Genomic DNA, 23741 nt, shown 5'->3' on the forward strand with positions numbered 1-23741 from the left:
GGTGCAAGTGAGCAGCATTCCACACTACTTCAAGTCAGTAGTGTTTTATGTCTGTGGAGAGTAGAAAGACTGTTAGATGATCATGACTGGCTTTTCAACACTTTGGGGGTTTTGAAAACTGTTAACACATTTCTTTTCCCTTCTCTAGTCATCTAAAGAATTGAATAAAAGGTACATGAAGTATGGGTTAAGTGCACTGTAGTGAGTACTAGGCCTAGCATGCTGGATGCTTCATTTAGTATTTGCAAGCTTTGAAAACACACCGCAAATAACAGAGCTACCTTTTGTAAACCTTGCTAATAATGAAACTTAGAGAAGTGGCTTCATACTTGTCATTGTAACTGACTGTTTTTTAAGTGTTCCACCATGTTCTGTAATACATTAATTAAACAAATAGCATGTTAAAACATCAGCTCAATTTTAAATCTCTACACAGATATTTTTAAACAGAAGTTCCTTGCAGTTATTACTGTACATACATATGTATACAACAACCAGTGTGACCATGCTTCCACCTTTTAGACTGATCAGATATATCACTAATACATTTCTTTTTTCACCAGTCTGGTTCTGTATCACTTTGAATCTGAAAGGTTATAACACAAAGCAACACAGGTAGTTTGACTACACTTCTCAATAAAACTCCATAAAAATAAGATTAAGTAGATTTTAAAACCTGACTATGAGCTGATATTTTCCTATGGCTTTCTATTGGCACTGCCTGATTCAGGGTGTTTCAGTGGGCTGGTGCCCCATCATAACTGCATCATGTAAATACATACAATTTGCATAACTGCACATTAGCAAATACATACAATCACAAACAGTTTTCTCAAGGAAGTGATTTTGATGAGTCCCATCCTTTATGAGTGTTCAAACAGAAGCCCATATTCCACCCCCAAAAAATCTAGGTAAAGGGAAAACATTCAGAGCAGTTGGCTGAGGCTTGTCCTGTGCAAGCTCCAAAACTGCACTGCCCAGCCCACCACCCCTGACTTTCTCCAGAGGGCTCAGGCATTGTGCAGTGCACATCAAACATACCCTCGTCAGTGCTGCCCCAGCCATCACAGGGATATGTGTGCTGACACGGACTGGGGCATAACAGTGACACCAGAGTTTCAGTTTACAGTCAAATTACAGCCCCAGGAAAGCAGCCTGAAGAGAATGCGCCAAACACCCCTTCATGGTTTCTATTAATCTCCAGAATTAGAACTATAAATCTGGACTCACCTGTTCCAAGTCAAACTGGCCATGTAACTGTATTTAGTTTATTGCATAAGATTAATGCAGCTAGAATGGGACAAAACCATTTTCTAAGGCTTTCTGTCCATTTGATCTTTACTTTTTTTACTTACACAATAAAGTTTATTCTGTTTGGTGCATGGGCTTGGTTATTACTTTAGTTTGATAATATCTGTCAACCTAAAAAAGGTTAAGAACAAGTCTATTTAACAATGCATGTTTTTTTAAAGAAAGTGTATTTTATGTTTGCTGTGCTTTGTTAAGATTATGCATAATTAACTACTTCAGTGACTAAAAAAAATGAAGGGGAGAAATTTAAAATTCAGATGCCTTGAAAAAAAAATGTCTTCCATTTTCTAGAGGCTGCTTCTGTCTCGGGGTTAAAAATGTTTTGGGTTTTTTTCATGTAATGAACCCAGCAAATATGAGCTAATTAAGGGAAATCTATCTTCCCTCTCATGGTTTTTGGCTTGCCACAAGTAGCTGCTTTATATTACGTCTCTGGAGTCAGCTGCTGTAGTTAGCTCTAAGGTTTGTAACCTCTAAAGGCACTGCATTAGCAAGCCCAAACCCGTGTTCTTGAGAGTCTTGCTGAGAACTTCCACATCTTCACATTCTTGTGGGTTAAGTGTAAACAGACCACGTGCACTCTCACTGTGCTCCTGATTTGAAACTGCAGTATGGTCTAAATGTTCAAAATCAGGGAGACAGCTTCTCTTTGCATGCTGTCCCCAAGTTCCCAGGAAATATTCAGAGAAGCATATGCCACGTGTTATTTATTTCTGGCCTTTGGAAAACTACGGAATACCACAAAGGCTTTACATGGACAGATATGTGTTTTCTTCCAATTAGGTTACTTTCTGCAATGGATACCACTCTCTCTTTGGAGAAGGTGCCCAGTGCTTTTTCACTGTTTGAGCACTATGCAGACAGTCCAGGACAAAGCAATCAACACTCCTTACAACACGTGGCTGGTAAGAAACTCCAGATATCGTCTTCACAAAAGCTAACGTTTTGGCAATACTTTGGAAATTTCAGGAAGCTAAAAATAGAAGCTATTTGACAAGTGTAGATTTGCAAACCATGCAATTAGCAATCAGAGTTGAATGTAAAATGAAGTTTAATTGTGCACAAGTGTTTGGCTTATAGTAGGTACAGTAAGATGAGCAAGAAGGAGAAGCGCTAAACTGGGGGATTCTTGCATCATGTCAGACATCTGTACCTCAAACAAGCTGAAGGGCTCGATCTAAAACTCCCAGGGCTAAAGAAGTTGCTTTTTCTTGCATGCAGAGATAGAAGACGCATTCAAAGTGTCTCCTAAGCTCTCTTTCTCTGAGGGTGGCAGCCCCAGAATGCTTGGTGTGGGAATGAGGACAGGGGGCTGGTTGATGGCTGAGGTCCCTGGACTTGTCACAAGTGAATGGACGCACCTGAAACTCTCAAGGGATATGAAGGGAAAATGGTTAGAGCTAGAAACAGCCTCTGCCTGGGAGGGTAGTAGTGAAAATTGCACATGAGAAAGGGGTTTACTTATCTCTGTCGGATATTTCATGTCCTTTAAAAAGCCTGACCAGGCTTTCTGCTCTGCCTGTATATATATAGGTGTATTATCTAAATCTGGACAGCTGTCAACAAATATCTTCTCAGCACCATTTTGCAGATTCATTTTCTTCATAATGGGACCTCACTCCGGGGTTTCTTTTCCAAGACAGCTATGGTTTAGGGATCTCGCTTCTCACTGTCATGCTTTGTGGTCTCCCACATCCACCACTGACATCATAGTGACTCCCTGGGTTTTGAAGGGAAGCCCCTTTCTCATGTGTTTGGTCCCTGAGCACTGAAACTAAAGCATTAAATTCCCTAAGGTGCTTTGTTCACTGGCTGGATTTTCAAGGCTAATGGGACATTGGAGAAGTGCCCACCTTGTGCAGACCCTCTGGTGTCTAATAAGGGCTGAGTGCACTTAGCAGTGTCAGTATGGGGAGATTGTCTCTCTCCTCCCTATTCTGCTTTTATTAGATTTACTGGAACTCAAATATATCTGAGATGTTAATGTCCTTGTCAGATGTGTATGAATTTGCCTATGGCATTTGAAGCTTCTCAGGTGAAGCTGGACAGGCATTTGTGCATGCAGCATTATTGCAGTGACATTTTTTTAGGAAGTCAGATAAAAAGACCATTTTTCTAACTCACTCTGCCAGTTAACTTGCTGGTGTAAATGTGCAGAGTGTCTTGGCTCAGCTCCTAAACTTCTTGCAGTCCCATTGGTGCAACCTTTCATTCCTCCTAGGCTGCTGCCTACTGGCAAGGTCATACATGAGGACAGAGCTATGTGTTTCTTTTTCCCACAAGCCACTCCAACATTTATTTCCCTAAACTGCTGAAGTTGGCTTTCTGGGTTAGTTTGCATTAGCTACTGTGTTTGCTGGCTGTGTTTCCAGACCAGTTTTCTTCAACAAACTGCAAATGAATAATTGTCCGCTAGTAAGAGATTTCAAAGCTCCTTTATGCTTACTTAATCTTCAACATACCTAGTTTTCTGTCTTCACTTTTACTGCAAAGTATTTCAACTACTATCAGATTTTTGCTTTGGCAAGCAGTAGTCAAAAAATTTCGTGTGTTTTTTCTTATTTATTTGATAGTTTGTTTTTTCAAGGTTACAACCCTCCCGAGGGAAAATACTTACATGTATACATGAAACTTGATTTGGAATTGAATGGTTTGAATACATAATTTATCACATACTGGGGACCATTTTCAGACACTTGGAATTCCAACAGACTGAAGTTGTATGATGAAATGCATATGAATGTGCCAGTATTCTCCTTCAGAAAGAATCGTGTTTTACAGAACAATTTCATAGAACATTATTTTCACCACTTCAGAAACATCTTTCCTTCAAAAAGCCCTCCATTTACAAATTTTCCACGTCCACTAATGAAAAGCCCTTTTCCCTCAAATTTTTCCTCCTTTCATGTAATCCATTTCCATTCATAAATACATTAGCATAAAAAACCCTTGCAGCGTGCTGTTGAACGTAATGGAACCCAGGTTCTGCCTGGGATTAGAAGAGTGGGAATAATTAATAAAATTAAAAGTAATTATTTCCAAAGCCCACTGCAAGTCCTGACCTTTTATACTGGAAGGTGAGGACCTTTGCTGATGGTAAAGAAGTTTCCAATAGAGTCACAGAGGAATGTATCTGCTCTCCTTCTTTAAGTACACAATGTGAGGAAATACTGTTTCTCATTACATCAGGAAACACATGGATTACTGTGGAGATTACATAGCATGATGGAAAACTTCCGTACACCACAGGACTTCAATGAAAGCTGATGAGAACATATGCCACTTTTCTGTTGAAAAATATAATTTAGTCAAACTCATATTGCAAATACCTCATTTTTTGATTAAAATTCACTTAAAAAGAGGACAATGCATAAATGTTCTGTTTCTGAAGATAATAGTTCAGCTACTTGTTTTGAAATTGCTTCCTTTCAAATTGTTTCATATTATGCAAAAGGAAATTAGAAATCAAATGTTTCTCAATGTTGCTGAACTGAATTTCGATCTGTGATTTATTTTTTTTTTTTTTCAGAAAGAAGTTTCATTCAGTTAAATAGCTTCTGTTCAGATTTGGCATAATAATAAATCTTGCAACTGTGGGGTTTCTGTGATCAAAAATAGTGGTTTCTAGGCAACTTTGTGGGAAAAAAAATTGGTTTCCCCACCATGTCCACTGAAAGGAAGTATTTTCCTAAAGATGATAAATTTCTTAATTGCCAACTCTAGATGCAGTCAAAAGACAAAATGAGGATTGTTTTTAGCAATAAGAAGGATAATTTTTTTTTCTCAATGGGAAGCAGATGTAATGCTACTGTACTGGTAGCTCTCTGTATAAATCATAAGGAAACAGCCAGCATCTGCATTTGCCTTGTTCATGCCACAGGGGATCATCATCATTACTGTGGAGATAACTGAAAAGAGCGCTAAAGCTTTCTGCTGAGATTCTAAGAGAATTCATGAAATATGGAAATTTACTGGGTGAAGAAATAGAACCATGTATTTTCGTTCCCTGCAATCACTTTAACAATTATCATCTTTTGGGGCTTTTTTGCTTCTTTCTTTCCCCTCCCTCTCTTCTATGACATAATCACAGAGGCGAACAATATCTCATCTGGGGCTATATCTGTGTCAATCAGGAGACAAAAGTTTGTGTGAAAGCTGGGGAGCCTTGGAAATCTTTGAAGCACTCTGTGAGGAATGATCCTGCTAGCCCCATGGGGTTCAGGTGCTTTGGCAGAGTTCAGGTCCACCTGCAAACAAAGAATTCTCAGTCCTCTGGGTCTGTGGGGAAATGACCATGGCAGGAAGGAGTGCCAAACTGTGTGTGTGCATAGGAGTCCACCCCAGAGCAGGAATGGACCCGAAAGCGCAGGGAGCCTCTTGCTCCCCAGTGCAGTTAGAGCCTTCTGTGCCTGGAGCACAGCCCAGCTGCTGTCAGTGTCAGTGGCACTGGCACACTGCATGGATCTCCTCCTGGCGTGGCAGGTCCTGTCTGCTGCCCACATTTCCAGGGTCAGTACACACGTCTCTCTGGAGGAGGGTGTAGGCGCACGCTTTGTGCTGGGTTTGGGTGGTCCCAGTACTAGGACTGCATTTTGTCCAGACTTGTGAGGGAAATGGGGGGCTTCCAACGCTGAGCAGATACTTTTTTCTGGTCCTAGTTTATGAAGATCTATTGCTCTAAAACAGCACCACTGTTCTGTATTTCCTGCTGTACTTGCTCTGTGGAAATAAGCAACCTGAGTGAAAATAAGAAATTGGCTTGACTCATGTATTTGTAGATAATTTAGCTGAAAACACATGAGCATGTGTAACAATGGGAGACTTTCATCTCAGTCCCACAGACACCGACTGTCATACCTCAGGAGCCAAACTCAGCCACCAGCACCTCCATTGCTGTCTACTGGGCTGTGAATGACGGGGATACCATCGACTGCTTCCAGGTCTACTGCATGGAGGAGCTGCAAGCCAGCAAAGATGCAGGGGGTGCGTAAGATCTTGCCCTTTCTGCCCTGGCCTGGGGTAAGCAGACGGGAGGATGAGCTGCAGGGAAGTGCCTGGGACATGGGAAGAAGGATGGCTGTGAAGGCGTCTGTATAGAACTAAAGACAGACAATGGTGGGAGAGATCATGAGGAAGATGTTGTTTCTTCTCCTCCCCTTTGTCCCTGCAAATGCAAGGTAATATCGTGGTCAGTAAAGTCAAGGGCAGCGGTTTTCACCTGCTAAATTGCTTTTTCATTAAGAGATCTGGCCCTCAGAGAGAATGTGTCCATGCTGCCCCTTTGTTACTCATGGGCACTGCAGACAGAGCTCCTAAGGGAACAGGCTTCATTTTGTTTTTAGGACCCTGAATGTGCTTCAGAAATATGTCCTCATTGAAAAAGCATTAAGAAAAGGCAGTCAGTATTTCCACATGAAGACAAATATTTTTTTCAAAATATTTCAAACGTTAAAAATTGAAATTTAATAAAGGGGATTGAATTGCTCTTTCGTTAAAAAGCTCAAAGTAGAACATAAGGTCACTTTCAGTGACCAGGCTCTGCACAAATTCATGTATTCATATACATGCAGGCTAAAGGATTTTAAGGGCTTTTTGTAGTATGTAATTTATAGCTAAGTGGTATATAACAGAATTCAGCAGAGTAAGTGCTATACACTTCATTGTGAGGAATTGTTGTTATAGTGGTGACACCAGGGTTGGTAACTGCTGGTTGCATGCCCCAAATTTGCAGTCCAGGAGGACCAAGGGCAATAATCTCCACTTGCCATAAATGGTATTTGCATACTCTCAACTCAAGGGCACATCAGAAGTTTCCTGTCAGAGTGAAATATGGAGATCTTACCTAGTAATAATTTCTAGATTTTTTTTTTTTAAATTGCTTGTTTTTAATGTGATGAGAGGTTTAGTTGTAAGCCCTGCCAGTGCAAACACGAGTGTGAAGTCCTGTGCATCTGTGTGTTCTCCCAGCCTTAGTGGAAGAGTACAGAGTGACAGTGAAAGAGAGCCACTGCGTTCTGGAGGACCTGGAGCCAGATCGCTGCTACAGTGTGTGGGTCATGGCTGTGAATGGCACAGGCTGCAGTTTACCCAGTGAAAAAGCCAGTTTTAAAACAGGTATGTACATTTTTGTCATTTGATTATTACAAGTTTCAGGTCCTTAGACTAATTTAGTCCACAGTGTTAATGGCACGGGAGAACCTGCTTCATTCAGCCCATTTGGCAGATAGCAGGCAGTTCACAGTCATTCCTCTGTTCACTGAGAGATAGTGGCATAGCTGCTCCTGAGAGGAAACTTGAAGGCATTCAAATTTGAAGATGTTTCCACTGTTGGGCCACATGGCTGTGGCATCAGGGCAGCCCATTATGTATTTATCTTTTGAGTGTGTTGCAGTGCTCCATGGAAGCTCTGGGAAAGCCACCTGGCTGCTCCCTGCTGCTCTTCTCTTTCCTGCCTACAGTGGAAGAGATGGCTGTATGTTTTGCCTCTCTTCCATCCACCTGAATACATCAATGTTGCATTGATTTAAGGTACTAATTTTTCAAGGGAAGTACTGCTCTTACATGCTGTGTCTTACTCAGTGGGACGCAAATCTCAGGTGTGCCTGAGAGGCTCTGGTGCTGCTTATGTAGTATAAATTGAGATGAGTAACTCGATGAGTATTGCTTATGAGCTTCATTTGACTGATTAATTTTTCTGAGCTTTAATTTCTTTAATAATTTGTATTGACAAAACTATTGCTTCTTGAATTACAAGCAAGGAGAAGCATCCTTGTGTTTAAGGCCCTCCTGTCAGACATTTTTTTCAGTGCTACAGGATAAAAACAATTATTCCATTCCTGTGATCACAAATACAGGCAAGGATATCTAACAATTTCACAGTAAAAAATTCTGTACCACACTGAGTTTCTTGATGAAATCACTTGGCAGCAGCCACAGCTTTAAGCCTTCTGCTTAATCTACTAGTCTTCAAATCTGTTGATAATTCTCCCCAACACTTAATTTGTGATTTATATTCTAACAAAGGTTATTTTCCAGAGAACTCAAAGGGAAAATTCAAAATTTAGCCTCAGCAATGCAACTGTGAACATGGTGCAGACTTTCTGCCAAATGCACAAATAATTACAAGTTATTGGTAGCTAGTTATTGTTATTGCTAAGATTTAAAATCATAATTTTGAAAGGGTTTCACCTTTCTGAAACCATTATTTTTAAGAAACCTCTGTCTTTTGGTGTTAGGCACACCATACCTTTTCCTAAAAATTGAATCCTACTAAGAAAAGTTAATTTATAGGAGTCTTTAACGGCTTCCTTCAGCCTATTTTTGTATGAAAACAAATAAACTGGGTAACAGTTTATTTAGTTTAAAAAATTAAACTAAATATTTTTATATTTAGTTTATTATAATTAAACTGTTAAAAACCTTCCCTCAAAGCTCAAATTGAACTTCCTCTGGAGTGCATGAGCCCCAAATGGACTTTTGGGGACACTGCTGAGGACTGACTGATGCAAAATTGCTGCATCTCTTCAACACCAAAGGCAGAAAGATGAGCACCAGTAATGGAAGCCAATTCTTAAACAGGAGTCCAGCTGCTTTGATATAAAGATAAAATATATAAATTCTTTAAGTAGCCAAATGAACTCAGAAGCAAGAGTACAGAGTTTATATTTAGTAATTCAGATTAAAAGTTCACACATACAAGAAAATAATTTGCTGGTATATGCTGTTATAGGAATATACACCTTAATAGCTGAACAAAGCTGAGACTCTTCCAGTTGTTGGGAATGCCCATAAAATTTCTCTGATGGCACTGCACTTGTAGAGGTGTCAGTGTAGTGTTGAGAGCTGTGGGGAATGAAGGTAGATGATGCTGTAGCATCCCCACAAAGCCCCCTGACTCATGCTTCTCCACCTCCCAGGCTCACAGCTTGTCCTTCCCTCTGCTGAGGAGCATTCTGTTTCCAAACAGTGTTTTCTGTGAGGGGATGATGCTGAAGACGGGAAGTATCCCTCTATCCCTCTGCTCCACAGCTGACCTCCTGATGATCTCTCCTTGCAGTCCTAAAGACACAGAAGTGAACACAGCTTCTGCTGTTGCCAAAACCTGTGTGATTCTCACCCTGTTGGCTCCTTCCCTCTTATACAATCACTTACATGAGTTCCAGAATATTACAATGAAATTAGATTATGTATTCTAACTGCAATTAATTTTTTAAAAGAGTCTCAGAAGCACAGTAACAGCTTTTTTTTTTGGTATGCTCACTTCAGCTACTCTTCAGACAGATATTTTCAAATTACACTAAAAAAAGCTTATTATCTTGTGACATACTGTTTACACATACACAGATGTAGGTATGTGTGTAAGATTCTGAATGGAGGTATTAGGGGATTCAGCTACTAATTTTTTATTCTTTAGCAAGAATACATTTAGAAACGGGCAATAATCAAACTTAACAAGAGAGAGTTAAGGAACTGTTGCTGAGGAAGCTATAAAGATGTATAACCAGATGATGCTGTATCCCACAAATTCATTGCTCTGCTGAATACATACATTAGCTGTTCCTGTAGTAAAACAAAAAGTAAATCTTAACCTGAACTGCTAACTTCCTGATTTACATTAAACCAGGAAACTGTTAAATTTGTGGGTGTTTTTCTTTCCTCCTTTTCTAGTAAAAACAAATATTTTTTTCTTAAAAAACAGAATGCATCTGGAATGTTTCCTGTAGTTCTATTAGATTATCTTGTTGTAAAAACATCTAATCCCTACTTTTGTCTTAGGCTTCCTGTTTGGAACCATAAAATTAATTTTTGTTACTCTTTTTTTTTTTTTTTTTATTAGTCCACTTTCTTTTAGGATTGGCATTAGGACTGTTTGTGTGAGTTTCACAGCAGGTTGTAAGGTGTTTTCTGTTGTTATTTCCCAGAATGGGAAAAAGAAAGAGAATACAACTAATCCATTTTCAGCCTACAGTGTTGAATGTGCAGTTTCACACAATAGCTTTTGATTACTTGCAGCTAGTGCATTATTTTATATTCAGTTTTCTGTATTGCAGTTCGGCCTGTAGCTCTTAAACAGAATCTCTAAAAAGGAGAAATTACAGGACCGAATTTTAGCATTGCAAAAATAACTAGGACATAATTAAACAGAAAGTCAGCATCTCCCTGTCATTTTTGCAGCAGCACATTTGTTTCTGATGCAGTTCATGCAGGGACTGCTGAGGACAGAATTGAGGTGATGCAGGGAGAGCTGTAGACAGCGCTGCCTCGGTGCTCTGCTCCTTGCAGATTGGCAGAAATGAGGAAACATTGCTTGAGGAAAGACATAGAAGGCATAAAAATTCACCATTACCAGGGTGTGACAAATGCACAACTATTCACGATGACTTTCGCAGCATGTTTTCATTGTTTGTTTTCCCCGTAATATACCCCTCTGCCATTCGAATACAAACAAGCAGAAGAACCCTGCTGGATGGGCAAAAATCCATCGCGTGGGTTTTCAAGGAGGCGACTGCTCCTTCCCCTCCAAAGATGCCCCTCGGGCACCCTCCTGGCAGTGCAGCTAACGTGTCCTTGTGTCCCCAGCACCCGCTGTGCCCACCATCAAGGCCGAGGACTGCACCGTGTGCTGGGACACAGCCACTGTCCGCTGGCGCTCCGCATCCGCCTCCGCCCAGTCCTTCATCCTGGAGTACTGCCGGCAGCACTCGCCGGAGGGAGAAGGTCTCAGGTCAGTGCCACCAAAGGCAGCACTCGCCGGAGGGAGAAGGTCTCCGGTCAGTGCCAGCGAAGGCCCCGGTCAGATCAGGCAGCCGCTAATGACCGTCCCGCAGAGCGCGGCTCATTGCGCAAGAGATTATTCTGCCGGCGGCCGCGTAAGGAAGAAATCTGCTTCTGTGCGCTGAGGAGTTTAAGGGGCAGGCACTAATCTGTGAGATTAGGCTGAGACGCAAAAGCGCTTCTTTTTTATTCTGCTTAACCGGACAATCCCTTTCATCTGGGGCCAAAACCACGGAGATGTTGTGCTGTCCGCAGTCAGCCGGGAGCTTGTGCCGGGCGGGGGAGCAGGCGCTGCCCCGAAGCAGCCCTGGCCCCGGGGAGACGGCTGATGGAGGAGCATGGCCCTGCTTGCTCTTCGCTTTGCGGAGAACAAGACAGAAGTAATCTCTGAGCATAGCAAGGGGGATATGGGTGTCTCGGTAATGTTGCTGGCCCACCCGTGCTGTCTGGATGTGCATGCAGAGGCCTCTCCACGCACAGCTGAGCCCTGTGCTGCCTGGCTCTGCAGACATGCCACAGGGCTCCAAGAGTAGCTTGGAAATTCGGAGTAGTGGCTATTTCTGCCAGGCCCTCTTTGTCTTCCCCTATGCTAAGGCTGTGCTGCATAGAGGAGAGGACAAGGCGGGATGCTGGCACCCCTGAGCTGTTACTGTGCACTGTGCTGAAATGCAGAGAAAATTGTCGCAGATTCATAGAATCATAGAATAACCTGGGTTGGAAGAGACCTTAAAGATCATCTAGTTCCAACCTTTTAGCTGTATGCAGGGAATTAGATGGTGGTCTGTATGTCCTTAGGGCTTAGGGGTCTTTGTTTGCCTTCTAAAAGCAATTTTCCAGCAAAATACAGTTGGAAAGTTCTGAGAAGTTTTGTGGAGAGGGGTGACTTGCATACAGGATCCTGTGGAAGAGCCTCAGCCCAGCTGAGCTTGTCATCTTCACCTCATGAGAAGCCTGATTAAGATCTTCACTTGTGGGCTAGTTCACGTGGGCATCATGGAGATGGGGTAGTGAGGGGAGAGTTCCACGAAGAGGAAGTCAAAATTAGTCAAAATTAGTTTAGTGGACTGAAGTGTTCATAGCTTTGTAGGAGAGAAGTACAACTGTGAAATTGTGAATGCCTTGCTCCTTACAAAAGTAGGCTGAAAACTGAAATTAAAAATTTCTGTGTGGGTGGGAGACTTTTTATCATGCAGTACCAGTGTGCTGCATTACTGCAATCAAGGAGAGGTCTCGCCCAGTTCTCCTGCCTCTCGGAGGGGCTTGCTCTGTTTCAAACATATTTCATGAGGCCATCAGGTCCCTGTCAACCTGCCAAAGTCACTGTTGGTCAAAGATAATGGATCTGCTCTCAAAACATATGCTGGTTGTTTGCCCTCAAGTTTGTGTGCTGTTAGCTGAAATTGACTTTTTTTTCTCAAAACTAAACCAGAAACTGTGCTGATCTCTGTAATCTATGAGCAAGGCGTTAGTAACACCAAGTGTTTGCTTGTGTGGTGATAAATGTGGCAGAAAGGCTTCCAGAACAGACCCCTTTGCTTTCTCAAGTGACCTTATGTAAAATCTAACGTGTTTATAATTATACTGAGTCACATTTGACTTTCTGGCCTCCCTGTCAGCAGAAGCTGGCCTTTAACTGTGACAAGTGTGAAAACTTTACACAGGACAAAATAATGAATTTTCTTAGAATTGCTATAGTTTAAAATTCTCTATTTGAAGAAGAATAGAGACCTCTTTTTGTGTGTCAAAGACAATGTTTTGCCACTTACTTTCCCTGAAAACAATTTCCCTCTTTCCTCAATCATCCCCTGAGAATAACCTGGAAATCTTTTTGTAGTGTCACAAGTTGTTATAGTGATGAAGAAATTTTTTTTTAAAGATTTCTTTCTAAGATTTTACATAAAGTTGAGGGGAAAAAAGCCCACTGGTAGATGGAGAACACTGCCTGTATCACTCGTATCCAAGGCCCCCAAAGGTGCAACTTAGAACTGGACATCAACTTGAATAGAAGTCAATCAGCTTGACTAGAAGCGAAGCACCTATCTGTAAGGTAGAATAAAACTCTGACTCTATTCACACCCAGAATTTTGGTCTCAGATCTTGTAGATTCTGATTTTCTTTTTTCCTTGAAAGCTTAGAGTTTGTCCTTTGCAGGTTTCCTGAGCAACATGCATCTTGGGGATCAGCCAAATGTGGAGCTGTCTCTTAGAGAGCCTTTTGTGCTTTCAGCAGCCCTGGAGCTAAGCAATTTCCCAGTCCCCTGGGTGGGAGTTCAGGCACATTTCTCAGCAACCCTAGAAAGTTCATTTGGTTGCTGCTGCAGGCACAGAAGGCAGAGGTCAGGGAAGAACATTCAAGGAAAGTTCTGGAGAAGGAAGCATGGTCCCGTCCTGTAAGGCTGCTTTCACAGATGTCATTCTGGAAGCTCACCCAAGGTAAAGGACACTGCCAAAGGAGCAAACAGCGAGAAAGACCCTCATTGAACAGCTAGAGAGAGAGAATGGGTCTAAGTCAGCCCCATGTAAACTTTGGCATGCCACAGAATCACAGCATGGTGGAGGTTGGAAGGGACCTTTGGAGATCACATAGAGTTTCACCCCTGACCAAGCAGGGTCCCCTAGAGCCAGTTGCCCAGGATGATTTTGAGTAACTCCAAGAGCATCCTTGGGGCAGCTCCCAGTTCCCCAGGGAGAGAATATGAAGCACATCTGGAAACAAAACCTCACTAAAGTTTCCTTTCAAATACTGTCAAAAAACAAACCAAACCAAACAAAAAACCACAAAACCCCAACCAACCAAAACATAAAAATACACCAGAAAAATAACCAGAAAATCACCACCCAAATCTACGTTTTCCATTCTCCTTTCTCTGTTCTTGGCAGCTTGTCACCTGAGGGACATAATTTCATTGAAATAATTTTTAATTTTTAGCAAAAATGAGTCCCTGGCCTGCTGAAGTGGGTTTTAAGCTCCTTCCCAGGTTGAATCTTTTTCCAGAATCTTTATGAGTGACGCTTTGAAATGTTTCTTTCAGTTTCAAGAGCTCTGCTATTTTCTCACTGTTCAGCCTCTTTGTGTTGAGAAGTCAATGGAGTTGTGGGTGGAAGATGGAAAGCTGTGAGAAATGTAGTCCAGGGATTAGGTATGTAGGCTGTTGAGATGGAAAGCCTGTGTCACATCATGAGAAATCCATAAGACTCAGGGAGGCAGAAATAAGTGAAGTATGTGGTGAGCTTGTGAAAGTGGAAGTTACTGAGTGTCATCCTCTCTGACAGTGCAAGACCAGCACTTCTAGGGAATGAAATTTTCAGTTTCCTTATGGGGCAAATCTAATGCTGGAACAAGAGAAGCAAGTCTTTCATTGCCCACATGATGGTCCTGGAAACAGGGGAGGAGACTTGAGGAGACTCGAGGAGAGGAGAGGAGACTCGAGGAGAGGAGACTCGAGGAGAGGAGAGGAGAGGAGAGGAGAGGAGAGGAGAGGAGAGGAGAGGAGAGGAGAGGAGAGGAGAGGAGAGGAGAGGAGAGGAGAGGAGAGGAGAGGAGAGGAGAGGAGAGGAGAGGAGAGGAGAGAAGAGGCATGCAGCACAGCTGGGAGCAAAGTCAGAGTTATTTGCTCTTTATTTTTAGCTTCAAGAGCTTTTTCCAATCATGGTGCAACCTTTCTGTATGCTTCCACATGTATCTTGAGAAGCTTGCATACTTTCGCCCTAACTCCATATCAGTGATAGCAGCACAGCTCTGGAGGTACTGTTTCAGTGGGATCTTGGGGGTGGAAATGACAATTATAGCACAGAGGGTGTTGTGAATCACTGCAAGGCATATCGTTTGCTGGGTTCAGGCGATATTAAAAAATAGCCCCTAGATGTTGTTTCCTTTAAATAAATGAGGATGCTGATGAGAGAAATGAACATGAAAACATAGCATCAGATTTCCCTGAAACCAGAGAAATTACAGATTTATCATGAAACTACTACTATAATATTCCTTGGCAACTTAAAGGTGAAGGAACATGCATGTCCTTTTTGTTCTGCTTTAAATAGTGTGTACCTGATATCTGGGGAGTGGATTTTCAGTCTCTTACAATGAAGGGGATTGAGAGGAGATATTTAAAATATTTAACTTCAAATGCTTCTTGACTTTCTATCCACTAATTTTTTATCAACCATACCAAGAAATGGAGAGGACAGTGCAAATAAGATAGCATTTAATCTGAAGACCAGAATGCCTCACACTTTGATATCAACATTATTGCATTTCAAATCATCTCTAAGGTGGGCAGGTGTATAGAAAGTAGAAACTATCTGACATTAGAAATGTTGTAGGTGGATTTCTTTTTATTTCAAAATTACAGTTCACTACTTAAGGTGATCTTGAGGAAGATCCATCTGCAATGCTTGTTACAAGAAATCAGAAATGAAACAGCCTTCCACCAACACAGTCAGGATGCATTTTCCCTCGCCTTCTCCTACACATAACCTGTATGCTGTAAGCTAAGAACTAATCATACCTTCTCCTCATCCTTGCTTTTGCAGAGCCAATCTAAAGCATGATAAACTACTGTGACTGCTGGGGAGCCCTCAGTATTCACTCTCCCCCTTTACCCTACCCTCTAGCTAGCAAGACCTACTTCTTTGCACGCAGCTTCTTTTGCGCTTGGATCTGGCTCAGAATGTAGCAAATGAAATTCCTTCTTGTCAGCATATTCTGTTTCATTAGTTGGCAGCAGCAGGACTGTTTTTAAGCCTTAATCGTAGCTAAAATTGATGGGCTCTTATTCTTAGGCAGCTTAAAGCTGGCTGAAATAGATTACCAAGCAGAGAATGCTATTCGAAAATCTGCTCACCGTTTTACAGTCCAGATCTGCTTGAAGTCAAGACTTTACTGTCTCACTATTATGACTGGAAAGCAGCATGCTGTTGCCCTCTGATTTAAACATGCATCCAAATTCTGATTTGGAGAATTTTGTATTTGTAAGAGACCTAAGTGTGAACTTTGATTGCCGATCCTATTCTGCAAATAACTGGACTCAACATGTTCTTAAATACCTATGATATATCTCTGGGATCCACACTATGTCTATTCATTATACCATAAGCAACAGTCTAATTAAATTCAGAAATTGTTTTGTGTTTTATTATTTAATCATCTGATAAATAGTACACAGTGAAAAAGAAGATCTCCTAATTTCTTTGGAAGGATACTGATCTACATGACCATTTTCCAGAAGACAGAAGAAGGTGTCACATACAGGGCATCACTGTGCTTAAGGCATGCTGATCTACATATTACCACAGACAGATTTCAAGGAATAGCTTAGCATGTCCTCTTTTAATCTCACTTGTAACTCTTTGCTCAAAACTCCTCTCTGATGGTCTGTGCTTCAGATTCACATCAAAGATGTCTGTGTGCTGCTTTTAAGGAACAGATCGGATAAGTCTTCCCTAGGAAGCATGGGAAAATTTCATCAAAGCTTGGGTGCCTACTTCTTTACCCCTACCTCTGTTTCTATTCTGTTTTTCCTTTCTCTCATTTCTTTTATATTTGCCTCCTTTGTCAGTTCTTACCTTGTAATTTTCTTCAATCCATAAATTTTTAATTTTGTCCCCTATACTCAAGTCTAAAGAGCTTTGCTCTCATCGGTCAATTCGTCAGGTTACACTTCTTCCCTAAACCTTTCAGCCTGCTGTGCTGTCAGTGCCTTGCTGAAGTGATCTTGTGGTCAGAGCCTTGGTCACTCATGAGGGTGAGGCAAACCATGCAAATTCTGCCATTTCTCTTCACTGCCTCAGTTCCAGCATTCATGTAACACGTTCCCTGAAAGGCAGCATAGTCTTGTGCTGATCATGCTGGAGTCCCAGACTCTCTGAAATTCTTTTAAATTGAAGGAACAAATCACAAAAGCACCCAGAGCATTTTCTCGATGCTCTCAATTGCTCTTAATGACAACTGTCAGTGCAAAATACCTGTCACAGACTAATAAGGATGACACACCAGTCTTTTCTGAAGATGCCATCCTCCTAGAAATAGATCTGTATGGTGTAAGCAGGAATCTGGTGTATTAAGAGCTGTATGAGATTTTACCTCGATGTGATAAATGCAGCAGAAGCAGGCATGTGAAAAATCCCGATGGGGGAGCACTGATTATTCTTCAGTTTGTACTGCTCTCTGGTGGGATATATGTGTAAAAACAGTCACCCCTAATGAATAGCAACGAACTGATCTGACTGCTGACTCGCTCGCCTTACCGCCTCTGGGGTCCCAGCAATTTGTGCTGGAAAAAGTTATTTAGTCCAGCTTCTCACAGAGGCGTTGCTTGCCACCAGAGACCATCGTGGGCTCCACTCAAACCTGAGGTAGAAGGGAAGGTGTTTTGCTCGCTCTCCAAAGGCAGGTCTCCCATTCTGGAATTTAAATACTTGCATTGTATATTCCTAAAAGCATTTCTGGGAGGGAATTGCCTACTTTATGCAGATAAACAGTCTTCACCTGCAGGCATACAATGCAGAGCATGTATATTGTCTAGCTTTTCTGTTACAATAAGAGGCAAAAAATGAGGAAAGTGAAGATCCAATGCAAGAGAATTTGTTAAGCCAGTCTTTCATACTGCTGTCATTGTAGAAAATAAAATGGCATCTTTCTAGAAAATGCTTTCACTGGTACTTAAAAGCACCTGTGAAGCAGATTGAGTGGGTGTCTTGACTCCTGCTTTCTAGCAGCATGTCAAGACACCAGGGGTAGAGGATGTGAGGGCTGTAGTTTTTGAGGCACTGCACTGGGGAGCATAGTCAAAGCAGGGAACTGTGTGTAGGCAGCTCCTCTGCTCTGCCTCCTGCAGAACTGCCCTGTTGGAGTGCATGGTACCACAACAAAGACAGAGCCCAGGCTTAGCTGCTGAAGGATTTGTGACTGAGGAGTTCCTAATAAGAAGTTAATCACCATTCTATGATGATTCTATGGTGAGGAGCGTGGTTTCTGTGCTGCCTCAGATAATGGCATCAATTCTTTCGGACTTGCAGCATGTACCCATAGTAAAACACAAGTGCATTCACTATCATGTAACTAATTAATCAAAGGGTGGGGTTTTTTCTTCAGAAGATTGCTCATTTTGTAAAAAAACCCAGACTTTTTACAGGAGGCAGATGAGGATTTGATTCAAATTTTATGTGATGAATTATGCCACAAAATGAACATCAAGTGATCATTACGTCAAAGTACTGCACTGGGTGATAAGGTGGTGCAGGAGCAAAGGCCTCAATCTTCATCAGACAAGGTGAGAACAGTCTCTCAAGTGAAATGCTGAGGCTCCTACACAACCCAGTTGTTTGTGAAAACAATGTATGCCTTTCTCATTTGGAGTTTCTGTATGGTGTTTGTTATTTCAGTAGCAAACAAAACCGATGAGGGAACTTAGCTGTTGGCATAAAATAGCCTTCCCTAGTTTGGATACCTGCATCCATTTTCATGTATCTTCAACATTTGCAGATCTTTCGCCGGTATAAAGAAACCTGAATTGAAAGTATCCCTGGAGCCCAATGTGAACTATTTCTTCTACTTGAGGGCTGTCAACCCATTTGGGACAAGTGAACAAAGTGAAGCAGCTCTCATCTCAACTAAAGGTAGATCATCATTTCCTGATGTCAAAACAGTGGGATCAAATGGCAAAGTAGCCAAACATTTTTCTTGTGGAAAATTATTCCTGTAGTTCCCAGTATGGTTGTGACCAAGTTATTGAAGTTTTTATCTCATTAACTCGAATTTATATCAGGTTTTTCTTCTGTTTAAAATTAGCATAATCAGGACTACTTCACTTGAAGTTTGTATATTTATGTCCTGTGTAAAACTGGTGTGACCTCAGAAGCAAAAATGTTGAATTCTGTCAGAGGGATGAAGTGATTAAGTATTCTTCAGGGGATCTCATTTTGCTTGAATCTGACAGAGCACAATCAGATAAAAGTTGTCATGACCTCAAAGAAAACCTCTCACAATTAAAACCTAATGGAGCTGGAGTGATGAGAAAGCGTGCAAAGCAGTTTTAAAACGTAATGGATGATTAAAACTTTAAGATTTCCAGATAAATAGTGTTATGTATGGTTCTTCCAAATCAGCCTCAAAATTCAGATTTGCTATTTAAAAAAAAGATTGAAAATCATTCAAACTTCTTACATACTCTTAAAGACCTCTTTATCACCTATCTGCATTTCTGAGTATTAGATTGTTGTCTCAGCTTGGGAGACTCCTTGCATTTGCATCCGATTTTCTGTCACTCCTGCCAGCAGACAGGTAGGAGTGACAGACAAGATGTCACTCCTACCTGTGATGTCCAGCTAAAATGGTTGTAATTGTAGCTTAACATTTTGTGATTCATCTCGTGTTAATGTAGCCAGCCTCTCTCAGATCTGGTCTTTCTTTGTCATGAATTGTACCAGGAACTCGATTTCACCTGCTGACTGACACAGCACATCCTGCATTGCAAATCTCTTCTAATGCAACGGTGATCCACCTTCCTGAAAAAACCAAACTCACTGGGTGAGTAGCGGTGTGATGGGCAAAACCATCCTGTGGGGTTTGGGATGGATCCCTCACTTTAATTTTTTGCCAGTGGGCATCTTTCACGTGACACTAATTTTATAACACTGAATTGTTTTGGTCATGCAGCCTCTGGACATCATGTGATTGAACCCCCCCCTTTCAAATATTGCAACATCTCAGTAAAGTCAGTAGTGGGATTGATGTAGGTACTGGGAAGAGTTCAGTGTCACACTAAGGAATGGCCAGGAAGTCAAAGGCAGTGGTAATTACTTGGACTGCTCCATTTGTTTTAGCCCATGGTCACCGCTTAATCCATCAGTGTCTCAAAGCAATTTTTTGCTGCCCTGAGAAGGTCAGCTTTGTGGACTTAGTTTTTAATACATTGTGGAGAGAAGTAACCCATCTTCCATAGTTTGCTTCTCTCCTGAGGGCATTATTGGTAATGTTTTCCTAAGTATTTATGGCTTTGGAGAACTAGGAAGTGCTCCTGGGGTATGTTAACATGATTGTACCAGGCTAGCTCTACCCATTGAGAGCATTGCAGGGGGGTTGACATACTGATGTCAGTACTAGGACAAGCACAGGTCCACTTGTATAACTGGTGCCATACTGATATGGCTTTTTAAAAGGTGATGAGGATTTAGTGGTTTAAGCACTTTTTGTTGCTGTTACCACTGAATGTACACAAGATATTTGTGACTATGTCTACAAAAAACCACAGACTTTCTAGTTTGAACAAGCCTTCCAAAATTTGAGATCTTTTAGGTAAGTCCTTCTTAGTGCAAAGATGAAAAGACTCGGTTAGATCTTTGATAAAACCCTGCAGTTAGAACAGCAGAGTGTCATTCATTAGTAATTTAGTGTGATGCTTCATGATTTGACTGAAAGAAATATGGCGGTATGGTTTGTCTACCACTGCACTTTCTTTACTGTATTGCCTCTTCCACAAACAGGTTTCCTTCAGTCCTGGGTGAACTGCTGCCTGCTCAAGGATGTCATTACTGGGAAATTGTTGTCTCTGCCTGCAGAAGCTACAGGATTGGGATTTGCTATGAGGCAATAACACAGAGCAGTGTCCTGGGGTTGAGTGATACCTCCTGGTGCATGAGGTGCTGTCCAACACAAACCAGGTAAAGAGGATTCAGTCTGGTGGCTTGGGAAGTTAGTTGTCCTTCATGAAAATAAAACTGGCCAGCCACAAGAATCATGAAAGCAGAAAGGATTCTTCTGCTTCCTTTATGTAAATTTGAATAATAAGAAGAGGCCATCTACATAAGATCTTTAGACCTCCTCTTAGTTTCAAAGGTCATAAAAAGCACCTTAAAAAAGAAAATTAAACTCAAACAGACTATTTTAGCACCCTTCATCCAGACAGTGAATAAAACTTAATGAACTAGTTTGTTCCTGCTCATATCCTGATTTGCTTCACCAAACTCCCGCACGTATATTTATTTCCGTAAATGCAGCCTTTTTAGAACCTACTTCCATCTGCAGGAGATGTCAAGACTTGATAGGGAATGTTTTCTGCTGCCTTTTCCTTCACAGCCATAGACATTCACCTGCCACTGTGGCAGGACTGCAGGGTGCTGGGGTAGTCTGTGGTAGCAGGCCAGTGCCAGGCTGCTTGGAGCTTTGTAAGGCACCACCCTGCTATTTTGTAAAGGTGCTCTTGATCTAAACAAGTGTGCTTCTTTCATACATTGTATAGATATATAAACATTACTAGCTAAATTAAACATCCAAGAGGCATTTTTTTTCTACAAGTCCAAAGATGCCAAGTGAAAAGACTTGTCAGGATGCCAGGCAGGGCTTGAAGTGATGCCACATTTGCTTTGCTTATATACTTTGCAGCAAAATGCTGCAGCCACGTGATAGGCTGCTGTGTGCAGCCACCTGTTAATAGCTTGGAATTAAGCTGCAGGTTATTTCTGGTAAATAGCTATGGGGAAGCTTATTGTATTCTGGTTTCCATTTTCCCGCAGCTTTCTTTACAGATTTCTTCACACTGGTGTGATGAGTGATGTCCATGTGACGGAACACCTGGCCAGGATTGGCATCCTGTTGGATTACAGTAGTGGCAGGCTATCGTTCTTCAATGCAGAGAGAGGACTGGTGCTGTTTGCCATCAAGCACAAATTCACTGATGCTGCGCACCCGGCCTTTGCCCTGGAGAAGGCAGGAGTGCTTACCCTGTGCACAGGAATGGAGCTGCCAGAGTTTGTGAAGCAGGGCTAATCTCCTGCTTCACAGTTTCCAGAAAACTGGCAAATACAGCATCAGGGGATAGAGAGAGGAAGAGGTATTCCAGGAAGGGATGGATAGTCTTCACTGATGAATGCTATGTGCACAGCTCTCCTTCACATCATCAGTAATTGTAGGTACTGCTCAGATACATAATCACCCTAAGCCTGGAAGAAAATTGACTCCTTCAGATGGAGCATGCACCTAGTAATACACAGAGCAGTATTTCTAAGGGGATAAAGAAGTTTTGTTAGATGTGATAGTGCTAACTGTCTTTTTAAAATTAATTATAAACCCGTGTATGAAATAAATGCATTTCTCACCGCAATACATGAAAGTCATTGTTTCATCCTTTGCCAGGACAGTCAGAGCCCGAATCCAAGATGATGTGCTTGGAAAATGTATAAAAATTTCAACAAATGAAACATGCTGCAGATTGATACACCCTGTGTCATTGCTTGCCAACTCTTTAATGCACGATTTAAGAAAAGTTGGTCACATAGAGATCCTCATGTTTGCAAAATGAAGGAGTCCCAAGGTAGTTCTTCATATCAGCTGTGTGGAGTCTGAGTACCTACCTACCCTGCGCACAGCAAACCAGCAGCTACCTGACTGAGTCAGTAAATACCTGTGCTTGTGAGTAGCTACTCATGAAATACAAATTTCCTCATGAAAGGAAATTTGATAGTAGTGGTAAAACTCTTCCCTTGTGTTTTTCATCCTCAGTGTGTTGGGCCAGTGGTTTTGATTGTGAAAGGAAGATTGCTATGCAGGACCTCGTGGACCACCACTTTTCTGACACTGCTTTTTACCTTTGCACTTACAAATTCGATGCTCCTAATTTCAGGCTTATGTATGTACATTTTCCTGCATCTGCCCTGCTCTTTCCTGTTATCCACACTAGTACCAGCAACATGACAGTGAGGTGTAGTGTTTCAGGGCCACCGAAACAGGTGGGCTAAGACTGTTTTATGTCAGCACAGGAGTAGGACACTGATCTTTTTTTTCCTTGGCTTTTTCAAACTATTTTCCAAGCACTTCACACATTGGTGGTATGGCTGTCTTCCTGCCTGTCTCAGGCTGAAGGCACAAATGCCAATGGTGCTGAACTCCAGTGAGTGCTGGGGGAAATTAATCTTAAAGCAGGCAGGCAATGTTTTCATGCTGTGCCTGCTCTGGAGATTTCTGCCTCAGGGGACTCTGTTGCCAGACTAATTTTTGAGCTCAGCTGAAGAGCTGTACTCTGAATTAAAGCAGGTTTCAGGAATGTAATAGAGTTTTCAGCTGAAAAGAGGAGTTAAATGAGTTACAATGAAGCTTCTGCTTTTTATGCTCAGAGAAGGTGCCTGCTGCTGTTGGTTTATTTATGCTTTAACACCACCAAGGCATGTGTTTTCTGCTCCAGCCTGCTATATGCATGTTGTCCCAGGAGAGCCACAATCCAGACTGTCATAGAAGCTTAGGCAAGCCTGAGCTTGGTTAAGGCAACACAAAGAGGATCCTGTGACCTCTCATTTAAAGCTGAGCTCTTTCTGGAATGTCAATAAAATGGTGCCAGTTCTGAGTCCCTATCAAGGAGACAGTGGAATAAAATAGCAGGATTGTGCCCTGTTGGCTCAAGTGAGAGATTTGTAGGGGTGTGGAGGATGGTGAGAAAAGGTCCAGGATTAATTGGGAAAGAAAGACAGAAAGGGTATTGGGGGTAGCATTACTCTGAAGGCTGAAGAGGAGGAGGCGACAGAAGGTAGGCTGGAAACTCACACAGAGCAGATGGTGATAAACTAAGACACAGGTCAGCAGTGTCAGCAGGGTGCGTTCCTCAGGCTCCTGCAGCCAGTGAGCTCACCAAAGGTTTGACTGTCTCCGGAGTTTAATGTGGTTCTTAG

At 41.8% G+C, this 23741-nt stretch overlaps 1 protein-coding gene across 1 annotated transcript in view; it reads left to right on the forward strand.

Moving 5' to 3' along the window:
• CMYA5 (cardiomyopathy associated 5) overlaps nucleotides 1-22183 on the forward strand; it is a 45716-nt gene extending 23533 nt beyond the window's left edge. Inside the window, exons 5-13 of the mRNA XM_086867179.1 lie at nucleotides 149-171; nucleotides 2095-2216; nucleotides 6145-6294; nucleotides 7279-7425; nucleotides 10891-11035; nucleotides 18568-18701; nucleotides 19512-19611; nucleotides 20568-20744; nucleotides 21597-22183. Coding sequence (XP_086723305.1) covers nucleotides 149-171; nucleotides 2095-2216; nucleotides 6145-6294; nucleotides 7279-7425; nucleotides 10891-11035; nucleotides 18568-18701; nucleotides 19512-19611; nucleotides 20568-20744; nucleotides 21597-21849 — 1251 coding nt within the window. The 3' untranslated portion in view covers nucleotides 21850-22183. The remainder of the gene's footprint in view (nucleotides 1-148; nucleotides 172-2094; nucleotides 2217-6144; nucleotides 6295-7278; nucleotides 7426-10890; nucleotides 11036-18567; nucleotides 18702-19511; nucleotides 19612-20567; nucleotides 20745-21596) is intronic.
• The last annotated feature ends 1558 nt before the right edge of the window (nucleotides 22184-23741 follow it).

The sequence above is a fragment of the Cyanistes caeruleus genome, chromosome Z (genome assembly GCF_971803275.1).
Source record: "Cyanistes caeruleus chromosome Z, bCyaCae1.hap1.1, whole genome shotgun sequence".
Classification (NCBI taxonomy): Eukaryota; Metazoa; Chordata; class Aves; order Passeriformes; family Paridae; genus Cyanistes; species Cyanistes caeruleus.